Below are 16,764 nucleotides of genomic sequence, written 5' to 3'. Positions count from 1 at the left end.
GGAGGGGCTCGGAGCTAGAGAAACGGGTGGAACAGGTCCCACCCGCCCCGCGTCCCGGAGGGGGACCCCAGAAGGGCGGAGGTGGGAGCCCACGTGATAACCAGCTCTTCCCTCTTAGCCGTCCTAGCTTGGGCTGCCGGCTCCCCTTCTCCCCACCTCTGCCACCCGCCTAGTCGCCACACTTCCTAAGTGATGCTGACACCCCCTTGACCTCAGGGCCTTTGCTCCTGCTACAACTGCCCCCACCAGGCCGGCTTGTCCCTGGGGCCCGCTGGCCAATCGCCTGGGGGTTCCACCCTTCCTTGCCTGGGCTCCTAACCTTGGGATCCCGTTAGGACTGTCAGGGCCTGCCCAGCGGCCCCCCCCACACACACACCTTTTCAGGAGTGGTACACCACCAGCTTGGAACCTGCTGCTGCTTGCAACCCCTGATCCCAAATCACCACCACCTGCCGAGAGCAGGTTAGAGCGCTCCTTGCCCTCCTCGGCTTTTCCTCTTCCTCACCCTCCTGACAACCTTGAGGGTCCTGCACCCGCAGCACTGGTTGCCCCGAGAGCCCCTCCTTCTGGAAGCGTCAGCTCCCAGAGCACCCTCTCCTGGTCCTCCCACCATGGGGGTCTCTCCTCCCCTCACTCAGCCGAGCCCACCTCCTCCCTCATGTGCCAGGCCTCAGCCCAGCTTCCCCTCTGCTTGGTAACCCTCGGCCTCGACTCAGGTGGCCTCAGCTCCTCAAACCCAGCCGCTCCGGACGCAGCAGGGGGCCTGCGCAGGTGCTCCCGCGCCTCGGTCAGTGCCTCCTCCTCCCTGTGTCCAGCCCAGCACCGGCCCACCCCGCCCACACCCACCAGCGTTCCCTTCCCCCCAGGCCTCAGCTCCACCCCATCCTGGCTCCCCCAGAGGCCCTCCTTGCCCTTAGTACCGCCAGCCCGCTCTCCTCACGGCCCCTCTTCCCATCCTGTGCTCACAGACACCCGAACGTAGGCTGACACATGCGCAGACACGTACACGCATGCACACGTGGCAGGGGCTGCGGCCTGCCTGCAAGGCCCGCCATCCCTAAGGAGGCTACCTGGGGTGCAGGCCTCATGGGCCCACCCGGCCAGCCCCTCGCACAACAGTGTGCACACTCACTGCACAGGGTCTCCTGGCCAAAAGCAGCCCCCACCGCAGCACAGGACCCCCTCCTCCATCCAGAGCCACCTAAGGGAGCTTGAAGCCTGCACGCCACCATGAAGCTCAGCGAGGAGCTCCCGGGACAGGAACCGGCCGGGTGGGCGAGCACAGGGCCAGGCGGGGCTGAGAGCAGTGGTGCTGGTGTGGACAGATGCAAGCACCTCTTGAAAGTGTTCAGACTTTATTTCACGGTGACTGATTGACACAAACACAGATCGGAGTTAGTAACAGGACTTCTGAGGCTCCTGCAGCCTCTGAGCCTGACAGCCCGGCCCGGCTGTGGGAGGGGCTGCGGGAGGGGCTGCCACCCCCACCAGGACAGGTGAGGGCGGCTGGGCGGACGGGACCAGATGAGACCTAACATTGCAGTTTAAGGCATTTCTGGCTTTGCAGCCGTCTCTGCCACCCCGCACCTGCCCTTTGGTGTTGCTTAGACACCCAGCCCGCTCCCGGTCACTCTTGCATAAGGACAACCACTCCTCACACCAGAACTGGACAGGTTTGCTGTGTGGTGTCCTCAGCTGCCCTCGGGCCGGGACAGGAAAGACAACAGCCCCACCACCCCAGCTGTCAAATGAAATCAGTACATAAAGACTCTGTGGTTGGTGGCCAGGCCTGGATGTGCATCCTCAAGAGGGGATGCTGGCCCCCCCAGGCAAGCAGGCAGTGGACGTCCACCACGTCACAAGTGGCCCCACGCCCTCTCAGGGCTCCTCATGGGGCCTTGGGGGGAGGAGGGGGGACACAGCCATGTCCAGGGTGGCTGGGCCGATGGGCAGGGCCAGCTGCGGGCCAGGGTGCCCTGAACAGGCCTGTGCCCGGCCTCTGCTCTCCAGTGCCCTGGGACAGGTGGACTCAGCCGGAGGGAGGGGCGCAGCATGGCCTCAACAGTGACATTGTTTCACAGGACTGGCAAGGGAGGCCTGGGCTCGGCGGGCCCTGGTGAGGCTGGTCCCACCCAGCACAGGCAGGGAGGAGGGGCGGCTCAGATGGGAGCCCAGAGGGGCCCCGTGGGGCTCGCACAGAGGAAGGGCCCCCTAAACCCTACCTGCTCTGGGGACACAGGCCCCGCCAGGTGGAACATGGGCAATGTGTGTGTGCAGGGTCTGACGACAGGCCGGAGAACACGGGGGCCAGCACACGTGGATACTCGGGGGAGGAACAGCCTGAGAGGCCAGGACACGGTGTCCCAGGGCAGAGGGGCACGTCCCAAGGCTGCTGAGTGAGCCAAGCCCTCCACGTGCAGCATTCCTCCCCCAACCCCTTGGAGTCCCTTGGCACCATGTCTGTCTCTGCAGCGTGCCTGCCTGGACGGGAGGGAGGCCGGGCCAGCAGTCCCTCCGGCTGACACATAGGCAAGAAAATCATATCAAAAAAGCAACAAGTTTACAAAAATAGAAAATAATTACAGCAGGGTGGGTCGTGGCTGCATTGTGGCTCACGGGGCAGGACAGGGCCGAAGCGCCGGCTTGGTGACGGCGTCCTCCAGCAGGTGCAGCGGGCGCCGACCCACCACCACGTCCCGCAGGCAGCCCACGAAGCCCGTGCCGTAGGCCTTGGGCAGGGCCTGGCCCACAGGCAGCTTCTCTAGGCCACCTGCAGGAAGACAGAGGAAAGGTCACTGGGCTCAGTGACAGGCAGGCCAGACACTGGCGGGCAGAGGGGCCCACTGCATCTGAATGACCAGGTGAGCTACCTGCAGCCTGCCAGTGCCCGGGGGTGACCAGGGGACCAGCAGACGAGCTCCAGCCTCCTGGCCCCACACCACCCAGGGCACGGCAGGGGCTAAGACAGGAGGGGAGAGGGCCCCACCCCAGCCAGCCCATCTGCTGTCCTGGATAGCGCTGACACGGGTGCCCCTCTTCGTTGCCAGCTAAAGGGGATGGGGCCTGTCCCTCAGAGACCCTTCGCTGTCCCTCCCCTGGCTCCCCCCCCACCAATCACTCACCCAGCCACAGGGCTCCATCTGTGTCCAGTTGCGTGGCACCCAGTGGGGAGGAACCAGTCACAGGGGCCTCGTTGCCCACCTGAAGGGAGCCTTCCCTCTGTTCCCTGGGGGTGTGGTGGGGTGAGGCCATCAGGTGGCTCCATATCCTGAACCCTCCATCCCTTTCACCCCAACACCACACCCTGGGGACCGTCACCAAGTGTCACCCCTGGGGGCCAGGATGGAGTGGCACTGACCCCAGGAGAGCACCAGATGGCCAAGGGCAGGGGGACCTCCTGTGGGTCAAGCCTTGCTGGAGGGGACGGCCAAGGCTCAGACCAGAGGGACATGTCCCCAGCCGGCGTCTGGGTAGAGCAGGGAAACCCCTTTCAGATCAGGGGTTCCCTGGCCATCACTGCTTCTCCTGTACCCTCTCATCCCTCCCCCCGCACTGGCAGTGACCTCAGGTCGGGCCACCAGCCCTACTCACCCTCCTCCCCCTACCAAACTCCTACCCTAGCCACGAGTGGCCAGGCATGCCCTGGCCGGGCAAGTCCAGGCAGCGCCCGCTGCTATTCTTGGTGGCCCCAGGCTCCCTGCTGACCTGTGTGCCCTGACCCGCAACCAGCGGTTGGTGCTGACTGGTACGGTGGAGCGCAGCACCATGGGCTGGGAGCCCAGGTCGTAAGCCAGCTGCAGGCGCCCGTCCACGATGGCCAGTGCGATGTAGTCGGCCCGCTCCGTGGCTCTGCCACTCCACAGCACCAGCCCCTGCGTGGCCTCGGTGCGCAGGCTCAGCTCAAAGTGGTTGCTCCGTAGCGCCTTCTCGCTGGTGGGCAGAGGGCTGGTCAGGACCTCTGGGAGGGTGGTGGGGACGGGGTAGGGGTGGTAGGAAGGTGAGGGGCATGACTGCAGAGGCCATGAGGGCTAGTGATGCCCCGGGGGCAGCTGGACGGGCAGGTGGTGCACACCGCTAGTGGGACAGATGGGCCGAGAGGTGAATGGTGGGAGGTGGGGCCAGACGGGCAATCAGAGGAGCGAGGTGGACAGACACAGGGACAGCTCGGCAGAGAGATGCTCAGAGAGACGGGAAGGCAACCGGCAGACAGCAGGGGCCAGGGGCCGCTGCTCACCTGGGAAGGGCCCTGGAATCCGGAGTTTCAGGGCTTAGATGCAGGAAGAGAGGGAGGCAGGTGAGCGGGGGGACAGACGGGCTGTAGCGCAGGGTGGGGCGGGACCCAGCAGCCCCTCCCCACACCCCCTCTTCACCAGGGGAAGGTGGGAGGAGCAAGCATCCATGGAAGACACACAGGACCCTGGGACATTGGCTCCACCCACCAGGGAGCCCTGGCAATGACACACGTGCAACACACATGGGCAGACACAGAGCTGGTGGGCACGGCCCAGGCCAGGTGCAGAGGGAAGAGCTGGGGCATGGGTGATATGGAAGGAAGACCGAGGGCCCCTGGTCGGGAGGGAGCCCTGGATGGCCCCCCACACACGTGGATGTGCGCACACGTGGGAGCACATGGGCTCATGTGCACACTGAGACACACGTGCTCGTGTGTGCACACAGACACGTGGGCATGAATGTGCGCGTTTACAAGTGTGCACACGCGTGCACGCCGTGCCGGTGCCCTGTGGTGAGGCGAGTAGCTGCAGGGGGTGGAGGGGTGGGCTGGCATTCAACACACATCTGGGAAAGGGGTGACTCCCCACTTCCAAGCTGGGAAACTGAGCCCCGGGCAGCACAGACAGCACCCCCAAACCCCCCATCCTCCTCCACTGGGGACGGAAGTTCTGCCCTCGCCCTTGGGATGTGCTGCCCGGTGGGTGAGGAGCAGAGGATGGTGACAGCGAGGGTGGAGGCGGAGCTACTTACGCTGGGATCTCATTGGTCAGTTCGCTTGGAATCAAAGAGACAGAGACAGTGAGAAGGAAGGAGGGTGGAGGAGGGGCGGAGGTGGGCACAGAGCCGGGGGCAGAAGTGGAGGGTCCCGCGTCTGGCCCTGTGCGGCTGCGCAGACAGGACCCGAGAGCGGAGGGCGGAGGGGCGCCTGGCTCCGGGGGGCACACTACCTCTCCGTCACGGCGTTGAGGTACTCGATGTAGGTCCGTCCGTCAAAGGCCAGTGTGTCCAGGTCCCCGGCCGACTTCTCAATCAGGCCTGAGAGACAGCGGGGTGAGCGTGGCCGCGGGCGGGCTCCCCCCGCCCCGTCCAGCCTCGGCCCTGTGCCCTGGCCCTCACCCTTCTCGCAGTGCAGCCCCGAGAAGCCCCCAGGACACAGGCACTCGTAGGAGGCCCCCCGAGGGAGACAGGAGGCCCCGTGGAGGCAAGGGTGACCCTCGGCCTGGGTACAAGGGTGGCCTGCAAAGGACGAGATGTCCACCGCCCGCACCACGTGCTCCCGGGTCAGCAGCTGGCGGCCGTTCAGGGAGACCTGCAGGATGGGCAGCAAGAGGCTCTGTCCAGCCTGCCCGGACAGCCCCCACCCCCGGAGGACAGAAGCCCCCTCTGGGATGGGCCCTCCCTTGAGACTGTACCAGGGCACCGACCCCGCCCCACATACCAGCTGGATGGCGCCATCGAAGCCAGAGGACACGGCGGCTGCCCGGGCCAGCTTGCTGAAGTCAGGGGCGCCCCCCACATAGAGCGGCTCCTTCAGGTTGAGGACGGTGTGCGGCACCTGGGGGGAGGTGCAGCAGGGTGAGGGGCTGTGGAGCCCACCCACCGGGCAGGAACAGGTCGAGCCCCAGACCAGGGCCCGCCTGCCGGTGATGACCCGCCCCGCGCCCTCCAGCCTGGTGGAAGCAGAGTTAATCACAGACGTGGCCACACGCGGGCTTAGTCGGGGGGAGCTACTCTAGGGGCGGAGGTGGCAGAAGAGGGTGCAGCAGGGTGAGAGGGGACGTACCTTGCGGGATTTCTGGCATCCGGAGAGCGGAGAGCGGAGGGCGAGCGGGGTGGGGTTGCAGAGCAAGGGCCAGGGAGCAGTGGGGGCAGAGAGGAGACACAGACAGAGGCCCGGGGCAGAGGAGAGAAAACAGTCCAGTGAGCGCGGGCTGCGGGGCGGGGGCCGCACGCCGCCCGGGAGGAGGAGGGCGGCGGGAGCAGGAGCGGCAGCCCGGGAAACACTCGCTCACCGGGGACTCCCCCAGCACACGGGGCCCATCGTCGACCCGCATAGCTCCTTTGCGTCCGTTTCGCTCCAGGGAGACCCTGGTCCAGGCGCCCAGGGCCACTGGCTCCTTGCTCCTGGAGAAGGGGGGGCGCCATGAGCAGACTGGGGCTCAGCCGGCCTGCCCGGCAGGGGCCTGAGGGACACTGCGCAGGCACCCAGGCCGGCCCCCTGCACCCCCGTGCGGCCCACCTGATGACCGCTGCCCCCTTGCCCAAGTCGTAGCGGAACTCCAGGACACGGTCGTGCAGTGCCAGCGACACAAAGTCGCCCTTGCCATCTGTCTTCTGCCCATTGTAGAGGAGCAGGCCGCTGGGGCCCCGGGCCAGGAACACCACCTCCAGCGCCATCTTCTCCCTGGGGTCGCATGAGGGCAGGCGGGGGTGTCTCGATGCCCCCTCACCCCATGGCGGGATGGGGTTGCGGGCTGCTTCCCCTCAGCCACCCCTCTGCCCAACTGACCCCAGGTCCCGCTCAAAGGCGTGCAGGCCTTTCAGCTCCAGGTAGGAGAAGCTGTTGAAGTCGGCCAGGAAAGGCTGGCTATCCTCCCGCTCTGAGACTGCGAGGACAGGAGAGGATCACACGGGGTTCCGGGCCCTGACCCCAGAGCCCCCTCACCCCCGCCGCCCTCCCTGCCCTGAGCGCCGCTGTCCCCACCTGTCTGGCAGAGGCTGCCCTCCCGGCCCCGGGGGCACTCGCACTTGGCCTCGCCCTGGGGCAGCACGCGGCAGGGGGCTGCCCCATGGCAGGGGTTCGGCTGACAAGGGTCCTTCTCGTCAGCACAGGTCGGGCCTGGAGGGAGGCAGGTTGGGGTCCCAGGAGGCCTGAGTCCCAAGCACAGGCACACAAGTCCCCCCAGCACCCGGCCCAGGGCCCGCCCTCACCAAAGCGGCCGGGTAGGCACCGACAGAGGAACATGCCGGCCTGCAGGGCCTGGCACGGCGCCCCGCCGAGGCAGGGGTTAGGCACACAGGGGTGGTCCCCGCACTCGCCCACTCCGGAGCTTCGGGTCGCAGACCGCTGCCAGTCACTCAGCTCCAGTTGCTGGTTGTTGACGCCCAGCAAGCGGATACAGCCCCTAAGACCGACGCCGACAGAGGTCCGCTCGAGCACCCTGCCACCAAGATGAGAGGGTCAGGGGTCAGAGGCCGGAGACCAGAGCTCTCTGTCCTCTCTCACAACCAACTGTCACACTGGCGTCCCTCAATCAGCCGGGGTCGTGAGTCAGGGTTGCTCCCCATCCCCAACCCCTCTTTTGGTCCTCACAAGATGGACAGTCAACCCACAGAATCAGGAGGTGGGTTGGGTTGAGAGTCAAGGGTCGGGACTGAAGGTCAGGGCCAGCCCAGCCCCTCCTTGGTGATTACATGGCAGCTTGGTCCTCAGGATCAGGACAGAATCAGGATCCCAGTCAAGGGCTGGGGTTGAGGCCAGGGTCACAGCCGTGGTCCACACCCATCCTTCCAACCCCTTTGTTATCCACAGGGAGCTTGGACCTCCTGGATGCCACCCCCAAGAGTCAGGGATCAGGGCCGAGGTCGGGGGTCTGCGGTCGGGGCCACCCCACCCTCCTCCATGCTCACACGGAAGCCTGGTCCTCCGGGACGCCACCCACAAAAAGGTCCATGTCCAGGTTGAGGCCGTCAGTGCCACTGGGGCTCTGGCCCAGGACAGGGGTCTCACCGTCCACCGAGAGAGTGCCCTGGCGCCAGTGCCGAGACAGCTCCAGGTGATGCCACCGGCCGGGCTGCACGGGCACTGAGCTGGTCAGCACCGCGGGCCCCGAACCTGTGTCGAACCTGGGGGGCGGGAACAGGCGCTCGGGACAGCCAAACGGAGCCAGGACCACGGGCTAGCCCTGCCCCCCCGCCCCCACCCTCATCCCTGACCCCCCCAACCGCCCGCCACCCACCTGAGCTGCACGCGGCCCCCCAGCAGCGCCAGTGCCAGGAAGTCCTTGCCCCGGGCATTGCCGTTGTAGAGCAGCAGACCCTGGGGCTCCAGCGCCCGGAATTCAAGCGCCAGGCGCAGGGTGTGGTAGGCACGGAGGGTGGGGAAGGCCAGGAAGGAGTGGCCCCCGAAGGCCGGCACGGAGGGGCGCAGTGCTGCAGGAGACGGAGGGACAGTGGAGGGCACAGAGGACCCGGCTGCCCGGGCTCTGACTGCCGGTCTGAAACCCCCAGCCCTGTCCCCAGCGCTGGGCCAGGGAGTCCAACCCGCCCCTCGCCCCAGCCTGGCCCCCCTGCCCGGCCCCCGACTCCCAGCGGCCCGGCCCTCCCCAACCTGGCCCCCTCTGCCTCCCTGCCCCTCCCCCGCGTGGACGACCTTACCTTTCTCACAGACGGCGCCCCCCCTGCCCACCGTGCAGCGGCAGGTGAAGTCTCCACCTGAGCCCTGGTCCTGGCAGGTCCCCCCGTGGAGGCAGGGCTGGGAGTCACAGGGCCGTGGGGGCTGCTGGGTGCCTGGGGGCGGGGGCCGGCGTGCAGGCGTGCGGCTGGGGGCAGGGGTGGGGGGCTGGCGCGCGGTGAGGGGCACTGTGGTCCTGCTGACGGGCCGGCTCATGTGACTGGGATGGAGGGCCCGAGGGGTCACAGCCGAAGGTGGCAGGCGGGCCACAGTGGTGGCTCTGGCCGTGGCTGCAGCAGAGGTGGCTCCCGTGAAGAACGCAGGAAGCCAGTCTGGGGGTAGGGGAAACCGTCAGGATCCGCGAGGCGCAGGGATCCCGAGCGCAGTGCGCGGCGTGGGGGACGGAGGGTGGGGACAAGCTGCAGCTGGCGGCCGGACCAGGCTCTCACCGAAGTCCATGAACCGCACGTGTTCCTGCAGAGGCCGCCTCACGCCCAGGGACCGGCGCCTGGATGCCTGGATCTGCCGGACCAGGGCCTGGCACACATCGGGTGCCCTGAAGGCTGTGGCTGGGGAGGAGGGACCCTGAGCATGGTGGAGACCAGGGCGGCACCCCCCACTGCCCGGGGGGACTGGGGTGGGGGCTCACTGGGGTCGAAGTGCACGTCCACAATGGCTCGGACGGAGTTGCCGGGCCCCAAGTCCCGCAGGCGGACACTTCGAAAGTCCTTCTTAACGTCCGAGTTCCGGAAGAGGTCATCCAGCTGCGGGTGGAGAGTGAGTTAGGGCTCCGGGAAGCCACCGAGGCTGGACCATTGGGCCCTCCCCCACCACCCACCCCAGCGCTTCTCTGGGCCTGTCCTGGGAAAAAGGCCAGTGGCTGGGTAGGGGCTGCCACCCTGGCCACGGCCCCACACTTACCGCACTCTCGATGCTCCTGGCGGTCTCCCCAAACAGCTCGGACTTGGGGTCAGCCATCTCCGGCGTGTAGAACAGCTCCTGCCCCTCGACCCCCTCGAGCTCCAGCACACCCTGGAACACCTTGGTGGCTGCGGGGGAGGGAGCAGTGAGGTCCTGCCTGGCACCTGCCTGGCCTCTGGGCCAGCCATGGGCACAGGCCCCAGCAGCAAGCCACGCGGGGTGCAGGGCAGGTGGGGGTTAGTCAGATGGTCATGAGGTTAGTGGGGACCCCGGGGCAGGGCTGGCATCGGTTACCAGACAGACTCCTTGCAGCAGTGCCCCAGGCCGGCTTGCAACAGGAAAAACAGGTTAGCCACGGGGTCCTGGGCACCCACGCATGTGCGGGGGCCGAGAACACACGTTATGTCTGCATGTACTGAATTCCCAAGACCGCTTGCACATGTGTGCTAAGATCAGAAGATCACAAACCCTGGGAGCCCACCTGCTGGACAGGCCCGTGGCCGGGAGGAGAGACAGCATCCCTGGATGCGTCCAGGCCATTCCTCACGCTCCGCCCTGGCCCCCGGCCACCCACTCACCAGGACAGTTGGAGCCCTCTGCGTCCAGTGAGGGCGTCTTGCCATCTGAGCAGCAGCCCATAGGCGAGTTGTAGCACGAAGCCCTTTCCATGGGTGGCCCGGGGGTCCCAGCGCTGTCTCTCTCAGGGGGCTCCAGTCCTGGGGAGGTGCCGTCTGAGCCCAGCCCCAGGTGCAGCCCTCCTGGGCCCTGCCCCCATGTCCCGGAGCCTGTGCTCACCTCCTGAGCCAGCCCCACTGGCCTCCAAGTCACCACTCAGCTCCTCGTCACCGCTCCCATCAGCGCTGCCAGATTCGCCAAAGGCGGATGTGGCGAGGCTGGCTGCCATGGAGGGGGCCGTGGGAGGCACGGTCAGCACGGGCCTTGCAGCGGTCCTGGGGATGCTGGCGGTGGTCCAAGGTTGTGATGCGGGTCGAGAGGTGGGCCGGCTGCGAGGGGTACTGCTGGGAGCCAGGGAGAGGGCGCTGGGTGGAGGCAGCAGTGCCTTGCTCAGGTCAAGCCCTGAGGTGGCCACAGATGCGGATGTCGGACGGGGGCCGGAAGTGATGTCTTCTGTAAGGAGAGGAGATTCCAGGTGGCGGGGCTGGTGGTCAGAGCAGGGTCAGGCCTTCCTGGTCAGTCTGGGGCAGTGGGTAAGGCCTTACCCTGGCAAGGGCCGAGGCTCTGGATAGAGATGTCCAAGCCCTGGCGGCAGGCGATGGTCCTCAGCTGGCACTCGTTGCCATAGGTGACTCCATCTGACCCACAGACCTGGGGCACAGGGCACAGATGCTGGGGGGAGGCCCCTCCGCACCCCCGCTACCCTCTACACTACCCATCCCTCACCTTGGTAGCATTGGCCCCTGGACAGGCGGGTGTTGGGCACACGCAGTGGGCGGAGCCAGCTTCCTCCACGCAGGACGCCCCGAACTCACAAGGCATCTCAGCACAGGTCTTGGGTGCCGAAGAGTCTGGGGCAGACACGGGAGAGCCCACTGGCTCAGGAAAGCCCGTCCCTATGACGGCCTCATCCCCAGCACAGGGGGCAGTGCCAGGTCTGGCCCTCACCTGGTTCACAGCCAGCAGGGCCCAGGGCACGGCCGTCTGGACACTGCCCGCACTTGGGTCCTGCCACCCCAGGCTTACAGGAGCACAGCCCGGTCATCTGCTCACAGTCGTCCCGCACGGCACCCTGGGGGTCACAGCTGCAGGCTGGGAGGCAGGGGAGGAGGCTGAGATCTGTGCCTGGCTTCCCCACGGGCTCCAGAGCCTGGCCCAGCCCCTGCCAGGGGGGATGAGGAGAACAGGGGCAGGGCAGACAGGCAGCAGCGCTCAGCTGGGGACCGGTCACGGGCCCTGCCACTCACGGGTACAGCCGCTCCGGCCATCGGTGACGATACCACGGAAGTTCCAGAAGCCGGGCTCACAGCGGTCACACTTGAGGCCCCCCACGCCCGGGCGGCAGGAGCACTGGCCTGTGGCCGGGTCACAGGTGCCACTGTAGGAGCCGTGTGGGTTGCACTGGCACAAGCCTGCAAGGCCAGGGCAAGACAGGGTCACTGCAGCTGCGTGGCTCTGCCTGGCTGCGGGTCAGGGCCAGGCTCGGGTACTCACTGGGGCAGCCAGCCAGGCCCACGCCCCGGGCAGCAGTGATGTTGTCCTGGCAGCAGCCGTAGGGGGTCTGAGCGCAGTGCAGGGGAACCGCAGGCAGCAGCGGGGCCAAGGTGGGGGCTGCAGGGAGGGGCAGGGGTTGAGATGCCAGGCAGGGCCAGACGCTCAACCTGGGCACGGCCACTCTGCCTCAACCGCCCCCGCCGTCACCACTCAGCCCTCCTGATGCCACTCAGCCCTCCTGACCAGGGCCTGTGGGTCTGCAGCTCGGGTCACAGGTGAGAACCCCATACCACATAAGAGAACAATAATGTGTCTGCACACCAGGTACCAGCAACATGTGAAACGCCCACAGATCGTGGACATGAAGCCCCGTGCACACATGTACAACCAGCCACAGATCGTGGACATGAAGCCCCGTGCACACACGTACAACCAGCCACAGATCGTGGACATGAAGCCCCGTGCACACACGTACAACCAGAGCCACACGCTTGGATTAGTGGGCCTCTGCAAGGTGGCAGGCACACACGTACGCCACATGCCCCCGCGCGCAGACACACAGGCGCACTTGTGCGTGCACAAAGATACAACGATTGCCGGTCACCATCAGTCTCCTCCCAGAAGGAAAAGTGCCCGGAGGGTGGGCCTCGCTGGTTCACTGATGCCCCCCTGCACACAGTAGGTGCTTAGCGCACACTTGTTGAGCGGCAGGCACACACGTCCACGCACCACAGCTGCACAAATACGGATATGCACTAACAGCACACACTGCACACACAATACACGTGTTCACACAGGCCCACCGGGGCATACACGCGACAGCTTCGAACAAGACACGGACCCCCACAAGCCTCACACCCGTGGGCACACATACCTTTGCACAGGCGCATGTGTGCCCACACACAGCCGGACATGCCCGCACGCCCACTCACCACGGCAGGCTCCCCTGGCCACGACGTACAGCTCTGGCCGCGATTCACACCTGGCCTTCTCCAGCTCACACTCGGCGCGGTAGGTGACCCCGTCCGAGCCGCACACCTGGAGGAATGGCGTCAGGGCAGGTGTGGGCGGCCACGGCCCCCGCCTCCCTGCCCAGTGGGAGTCAGGGGAGGGTGGGGGCCTCACCGGGCTCCTCAGGACACTCTGGCAGCTGAAGTCGCAGACGCACGGCCCGTCCTCCGAGTCCTCGTCCCAGATGCCGCCTCGCTGCCGGCACAGCTCCTGCTCACACTCACCGTGCTCTCCAGAGCCCGAGCCGCCCGAGCCGCACTCGGCTGCGGGGAGGAGGCCAGGTCACCTCGGGGTCCCGGCCAAGGCTGGCGCCCAGCAGCCTGCACCAGCCGCCCCCAAGCCTACCCTGCTCACACGGCCCTGCCCGGGCCTCCTCTATCTGCATCTGCTGCTGGCAGGCCGCCTCGCGGAGCTCGCAAGAACTGCGGTAGGTCACGCCGTCGCTGCCACACACGGGGCCGGGCGGAGGGCGCTCACACCGGGGACACACGCACCGCCCCGCTGAGCACACGGCCCCGAAGGCGCACACTGTGTCTCCGCAGGTCTCTGCAGAAGGCGGGGCCGGGCGGGGGTCAGCTGACACTGGGTGGAGGAGGCACAGGACCACAGCCCGCCGGGTGCCCCCAGCCCCACTCACGGCAGGGTTCAGCCGAGGCCACGTGCAGGCTGATCTGGCGTGTGCAGGCGTGGACGTGCAATTCACACTCGCTGGCATACGTGCGCCCGTCAGAGCCGCACACGGGCTGGGCCGAGGCCACGCACTCGGAGGGGCACACGCAGCGCCCGGTCTCAGCCTCGCACAGGGCTCCAAAGCGGCACTGCCCACAGCGGTCTGGGGAGAAGGCTCCATCACCACGGTGACCAGGACGGCCACCCCCCAGCTAGACCCACTCATCCACCACTGACCACAGGGTCCTCGGCGAGCCACCCGGATCTCCCGCCCAAGGGCGCAGGCCGTAGCCTCCAGCTCGCACGTGCTGCCGTACGTGACGCCATCGCTGCCACACACGGGATCGTAGATGCCTGAACACGCTTGCTGACACGCACACTCGGCTTCCCCATTCTTCACAGCACACATCGCCCCAAATGGACACTGCACCCCGCGGCATGGGGACGGGGGCTGGTCTGGGGAGAATGTGGGCACTCAGCAGGGTCCCCACCTGCTCTCCTAGGCAACGCACAAAGCCCCCAGCCCCACGCAGCAGACCCTCTCCCAGGGTGGGGATGGTGTAGGAAGAGTGGACCAGGAGAAGGGCGGGATGCACAGGACACAGCAGAGAAAGGGACAGACGCAGGACAGACATGGACAGGCACACAGACTCTAACGGCCCCAGGTCCCTGCATGAGCGGGGGGCGGGGCTGCCCTCTAGACACAGCAGCCTCTGGACTGATCTCAGGGGCTGGTGGGAGGGCCAGGTTTACCAGCCCACCCAGGCCACTGACCCCTGACCACCAGCAGCCCTGGGACACCCATGCATGGGGGGGGTGCTCTCTCTGTGGGGGGAGGAGTCTGCAACCCAGAGCCACACCCAGGGCCACACGGGGGGGGGAGGTGTCTGTCCACTTGCTCTGAGGACCACAAGGCCAGGCAGCAGCGAGCCACCCCCCCCCTGCCGCGCGGGGGGCAGACCTCGGGCTGTGGGCTCCTGGCGGCAGGCGCGGTACCTCATCCTGCCAGCAGGTCAGGCTGGAAGACACAAGAGGTGGAGCCAAGAGGGAAGAGAGAGCAGAGGAGAGGAAACAGACGCAGAAAGAGAGACCAGAAAGATGGACAGACCGGCCGACGGGGACGGAGTCAGAGGTGGGCGGAGCCCCAGGCCACGCCACGCAGGACACGCCGTCTCTGCCCCTTCCTGGTCCCTCGAAGCCCGACTGAGACGCTGCCTCTAAGGGGGCTGTGTGTCCCAAGAGTGTGGGACCCGGAGGACTTGAGGGCTGTCGGGCAGGTACCAGGGAGCCTGCCCATGGACCCCTGCCTCTGCCCCACATCCCCCCAGGTGCTGCAGGCACCTTCCTGACAGATCCCACCACCCCAGAGCCCGCTGACGGACAACAGCCCTGCCAAGCCTCCCCAGAGTGACCAGCTGTCGCCCACAACCCCAGGAAGGAGAAGCATGACTCAGGATGGAGATGGCATGTGATGACAGGCAGCGGGGACTGCCGGACCAGCCTGCTCGCAGCACGGAGCCCGCCCACGGTGCTCACCACACGGGCCCCGGTGTTTGGCGGGCAGGCTGCGCTGCTGCTGACACTCGGCCTGCTGGCGCCAGCAGTCATTGTCGTATGTGTGCCCGTCGTGGGCACACACGGGTTTGTAGGCCCCATCACAGATGACACGGTCGCAGGAACAGCGGGGGTGGCCTCGGTGGGACAGACACACGGCACTGAACTTGCACGCTTCTGGGCACTGGTCTGGAGGGGCAAGGAGATCAGAAGAGCCAGGGTACCACGCCAGCCCCCACGCTGGGATGTGCAGGGGAACCACGGGCATACAAGGTGATGAGTGGGGACCCATGAGGCATGCAGGGGAGGGTGGGGACAGGCAGGGCCCTGGGTCATGCAGAGTGCCAGGACGGGGCCCTCCCCCAGGAGCCGCCCACCTTGAGGCTGGCACTGGCCAGAGCGCACTTTCTGGAGGAGGAGGCCTCGGATGGCCCCGGTTCGGCCCATGACGCAGTCATTACCGTAGGTAACCCCATCATCCCCACACACGGGCGCCTGCCTCGGAGGGCAGCTCTCTGGCCGCAGGAGCATCTTGGGGCGCCGCGTGCGTGGGTCCACACGGCAGATGCGGCTCAGGTCGTTGAGGGAGCCCTGGCAGGGGTCTGGGGGCGGGAAGGCGAAGGTCAGGGCACTGCCGCTGTGTGCACACACTGACTGAGGTCATGCTACACGCGCAGGGGTGGCGCTCACCGCAAGGGCCGTCGAACTTCTTGAACACGTTTTCCTGGTGGGCGCAGGCTTGCTGCAAGAGCTGGCACTCGCTGGGGTAGTCAGTGCCGTCGCTGCCACACACGGGGCCCTCGGGGGCCCCCAGGCATGTGGCAGGGCACAGGCACGTGGCTGTCAGTCCATCCGCGGAGCGTGCACAGGTGCTGCCAAAGCTGCAGGTTACATTGGAGCAGGGGTCCCTGGTCCCTGTGGACGGAGCAGGGTGGGGTCACACTGGCCGGCGGTCGGCCCTCCGCACACCCCCTCACCGCAGGCCCCTCACCAAGGCCCCGCCCCGCACTCCGCACTCACCGCAGGGTCCCCGGCGCAGCAGGCGGATGCGCCTCTGCTGGCTGCACTGCGCCCGCTGCAGCTCGCACTCGTTGCTGTAGGTGGAGGCATCCGAGCCGCACACGGGTGCCACCACGCTGGGGCAGGGGCTCTTCTTGCACACGCAGGAGGCTCGGCCCGGCTCCTCCGCGCTGGGCTCGCAGACGGCGCCGAAGCCACACAGCATTCCTCGGCACGCTGCGGGTGGGGCGGAAGACGCGACGGGGTGGGTAGGGGCCCGGCCCCTGCCGCCTCCAGGCCCCCGGTCATCATGCACAGTCCAACGTCCGCACACCTGCCAGGATCTTGCACGGACGGTCACACATGCGCATGCGTGCCCACCCACGTTCGTGCTGGCGCTCGCAGGAACCCCGGGTGCGCCCATCACAGCCAGGGCCTCATGCCCTCCACCTCTCAACAACCCTCCCCCCACCCCGCAGAGCCTTCTCTGCCCCCGCCCCCCTCAGCCCCGCAACTGTGGAAGGGGCATTGCATCTGCTCCTGACCCACTCCCCACACCGAGGACAGACAGACAGCCCCCAGGCCGCCTCTATCACAGGGAATCAGCATCCCCACCTCAGAATCGAAGCCTCTCTTCCGACTGTGACCTACCCCTCAGAACCCCGGCCCGCCCCGCCCCCTCCCTGGGAGCTGCTCCAGTGTCCCCGTCCACACCTGGCCCCTGCCACCTCCCCAGGGACCAGCTCCTCTGCCTTTCATGGACCGGCCTGAGGTCACACAGCTGCAGGACAGGGGGTGGGGTTATCTGAGGTCAG

The 16,764-nt window shown here is 67.1% G+C and overlaps 1 protein-coding gene across 2 annotated transcripts in view; it reads right to left on the bottom strand.

Moving 5' to 3' along the window:
• Positions 1-1,338: 1,338 nt before the first annotated feature.
• AGRN (agrin) overlaps positions 1,339-16,764 on the bottom strand; it is a 32,851-nt gene continuing 17,425 nt past the window's right edge. Inside the window, exons 4-36 of one of the 2 annotated variants that reach the window (XM_068538613.1) lie at positions 15,971-16,186; positions 15,641-15,865; positions 15,328-15,552; positions 14,933-15,139; positions 13,634-13,852; positions 13,365-13,559; positions 13,073-13,273; positions 12,842-12,990; positions 12,649-12,754; positions 11,717-11,833; positions 11,470-11,634; positions 11,171-11,314; positions 10,949-11,073; positions 10,768-10,873; positions 10,343-10,675; positions 10,126-10,263; positions 9,548-9,675; positions 9,276-9,390; positions 9,076-9,195; positions 8,611-8,958; positions 8,193-8,385; positions 7,864-8,079; positions 7,165-7,394; positions 6,938-7,072; positions 6,743-6,839; positions 6,473-6,637; positions 6,246-6,357; positions 5,672-5,788; positions 5,350-5,542; positions 5,181-5,268; positions 3,706-3,930; positions 3,123-3,226; positions 1,339-2,770 (exon numbers count right to left, since the gene is read on the bottom strand). In XM_068538613.1, coding sequence (XP_068394714.1) covers positions 2,613-2,770; positions 3,123-3,226; positions 3,706-3,930; positions 5,181-5,268; positions 5,350-5,542; positions 5,672-5,788; positions 6,246-6,357; positions 6,473-6,637; positions 6,743-6,839; positions 6,938-7,072; positions 7,165-7,394; positions 7,864-8,079; positions 8,193-8,385; positions 8,611-8,958; positions 9,076-9,195; positions 9,276-9,390; positions 9,548-9,675; positions 10,126-10,263; positions 10,343-10,675; positions 10,768-10,873; positions 10,949-11,073; positions 11,171-11,314; positions 11,470-11,634; positions 11,717-11,833; positions 12,649-12,754; positions 12,842-12,990; positions 13,073-13,273; positions 13,365-13,559; positions 13,634-13,852; positions 14,933-15,139; positions 15,328-15,552; positions 15,641-15,865; positions 15,971-16,186 — 5,615 coding nt within the window. In that variant the 3' untranslated portion in view covers positions 1,339-2,612. The remainder of the gene's footprint in view (positions 2,771-3,122; positions 3,227-3,705; positions 3,931-5,180; positions 5,269-5,349; positions 5,543-5,671; positions 5,789-6,245; positions 6,358-6,472; positions 6,638-6,742; positions 6,840-6,937; positions 7,073-7,164; positions 7,395-7,863; positions 8,080-8,192; positions 8,386-8,610; positions 8,959-9,075; positions 9,196-9,275; positions 9,391-9,547; positions 9,676-10,125; positions 10,264-10,342; positions 10,676-10,767; positions 10,874-10,948; positions 11,074-11,170; positions 11,315-11,469; positions 11,635-11,716; positions 11,834-12,648; positions 12,755-12,841; positions 12,991-13,072; positions 13,274-13,364; positions 13,560-13,633; positions 13,853-14,932; positions 15,140-15,327; positions 15,553-15,640; positions 15,866-15,970; positions 16,187-16,764) is intronic. The other variant, XM_068538614.1, reaches the window with a different exon arrangement.

This window comes from Eschrichtius robustus, chromosome 3 (genome assembly GCF_028021215.1).
Source record: "Eschrichtius robustus isolate mEscRob2 chromosome 3, mEscRob2.pri, whole genome shotgun sequence".
Taxonomy (NCBI): domain Eukaryota; kingdom Metazoa; phylum Chordata; class Mammalia; order Artiodactyla; family Eschrichtiidae; genus Eschrichtius; species Eschrichtius robustus.
The sequence above is the reverse complement of the archived record's forward strand: the minus strand, read 5'-3'. Positions and strand labels throughout refer to the sequence as shown.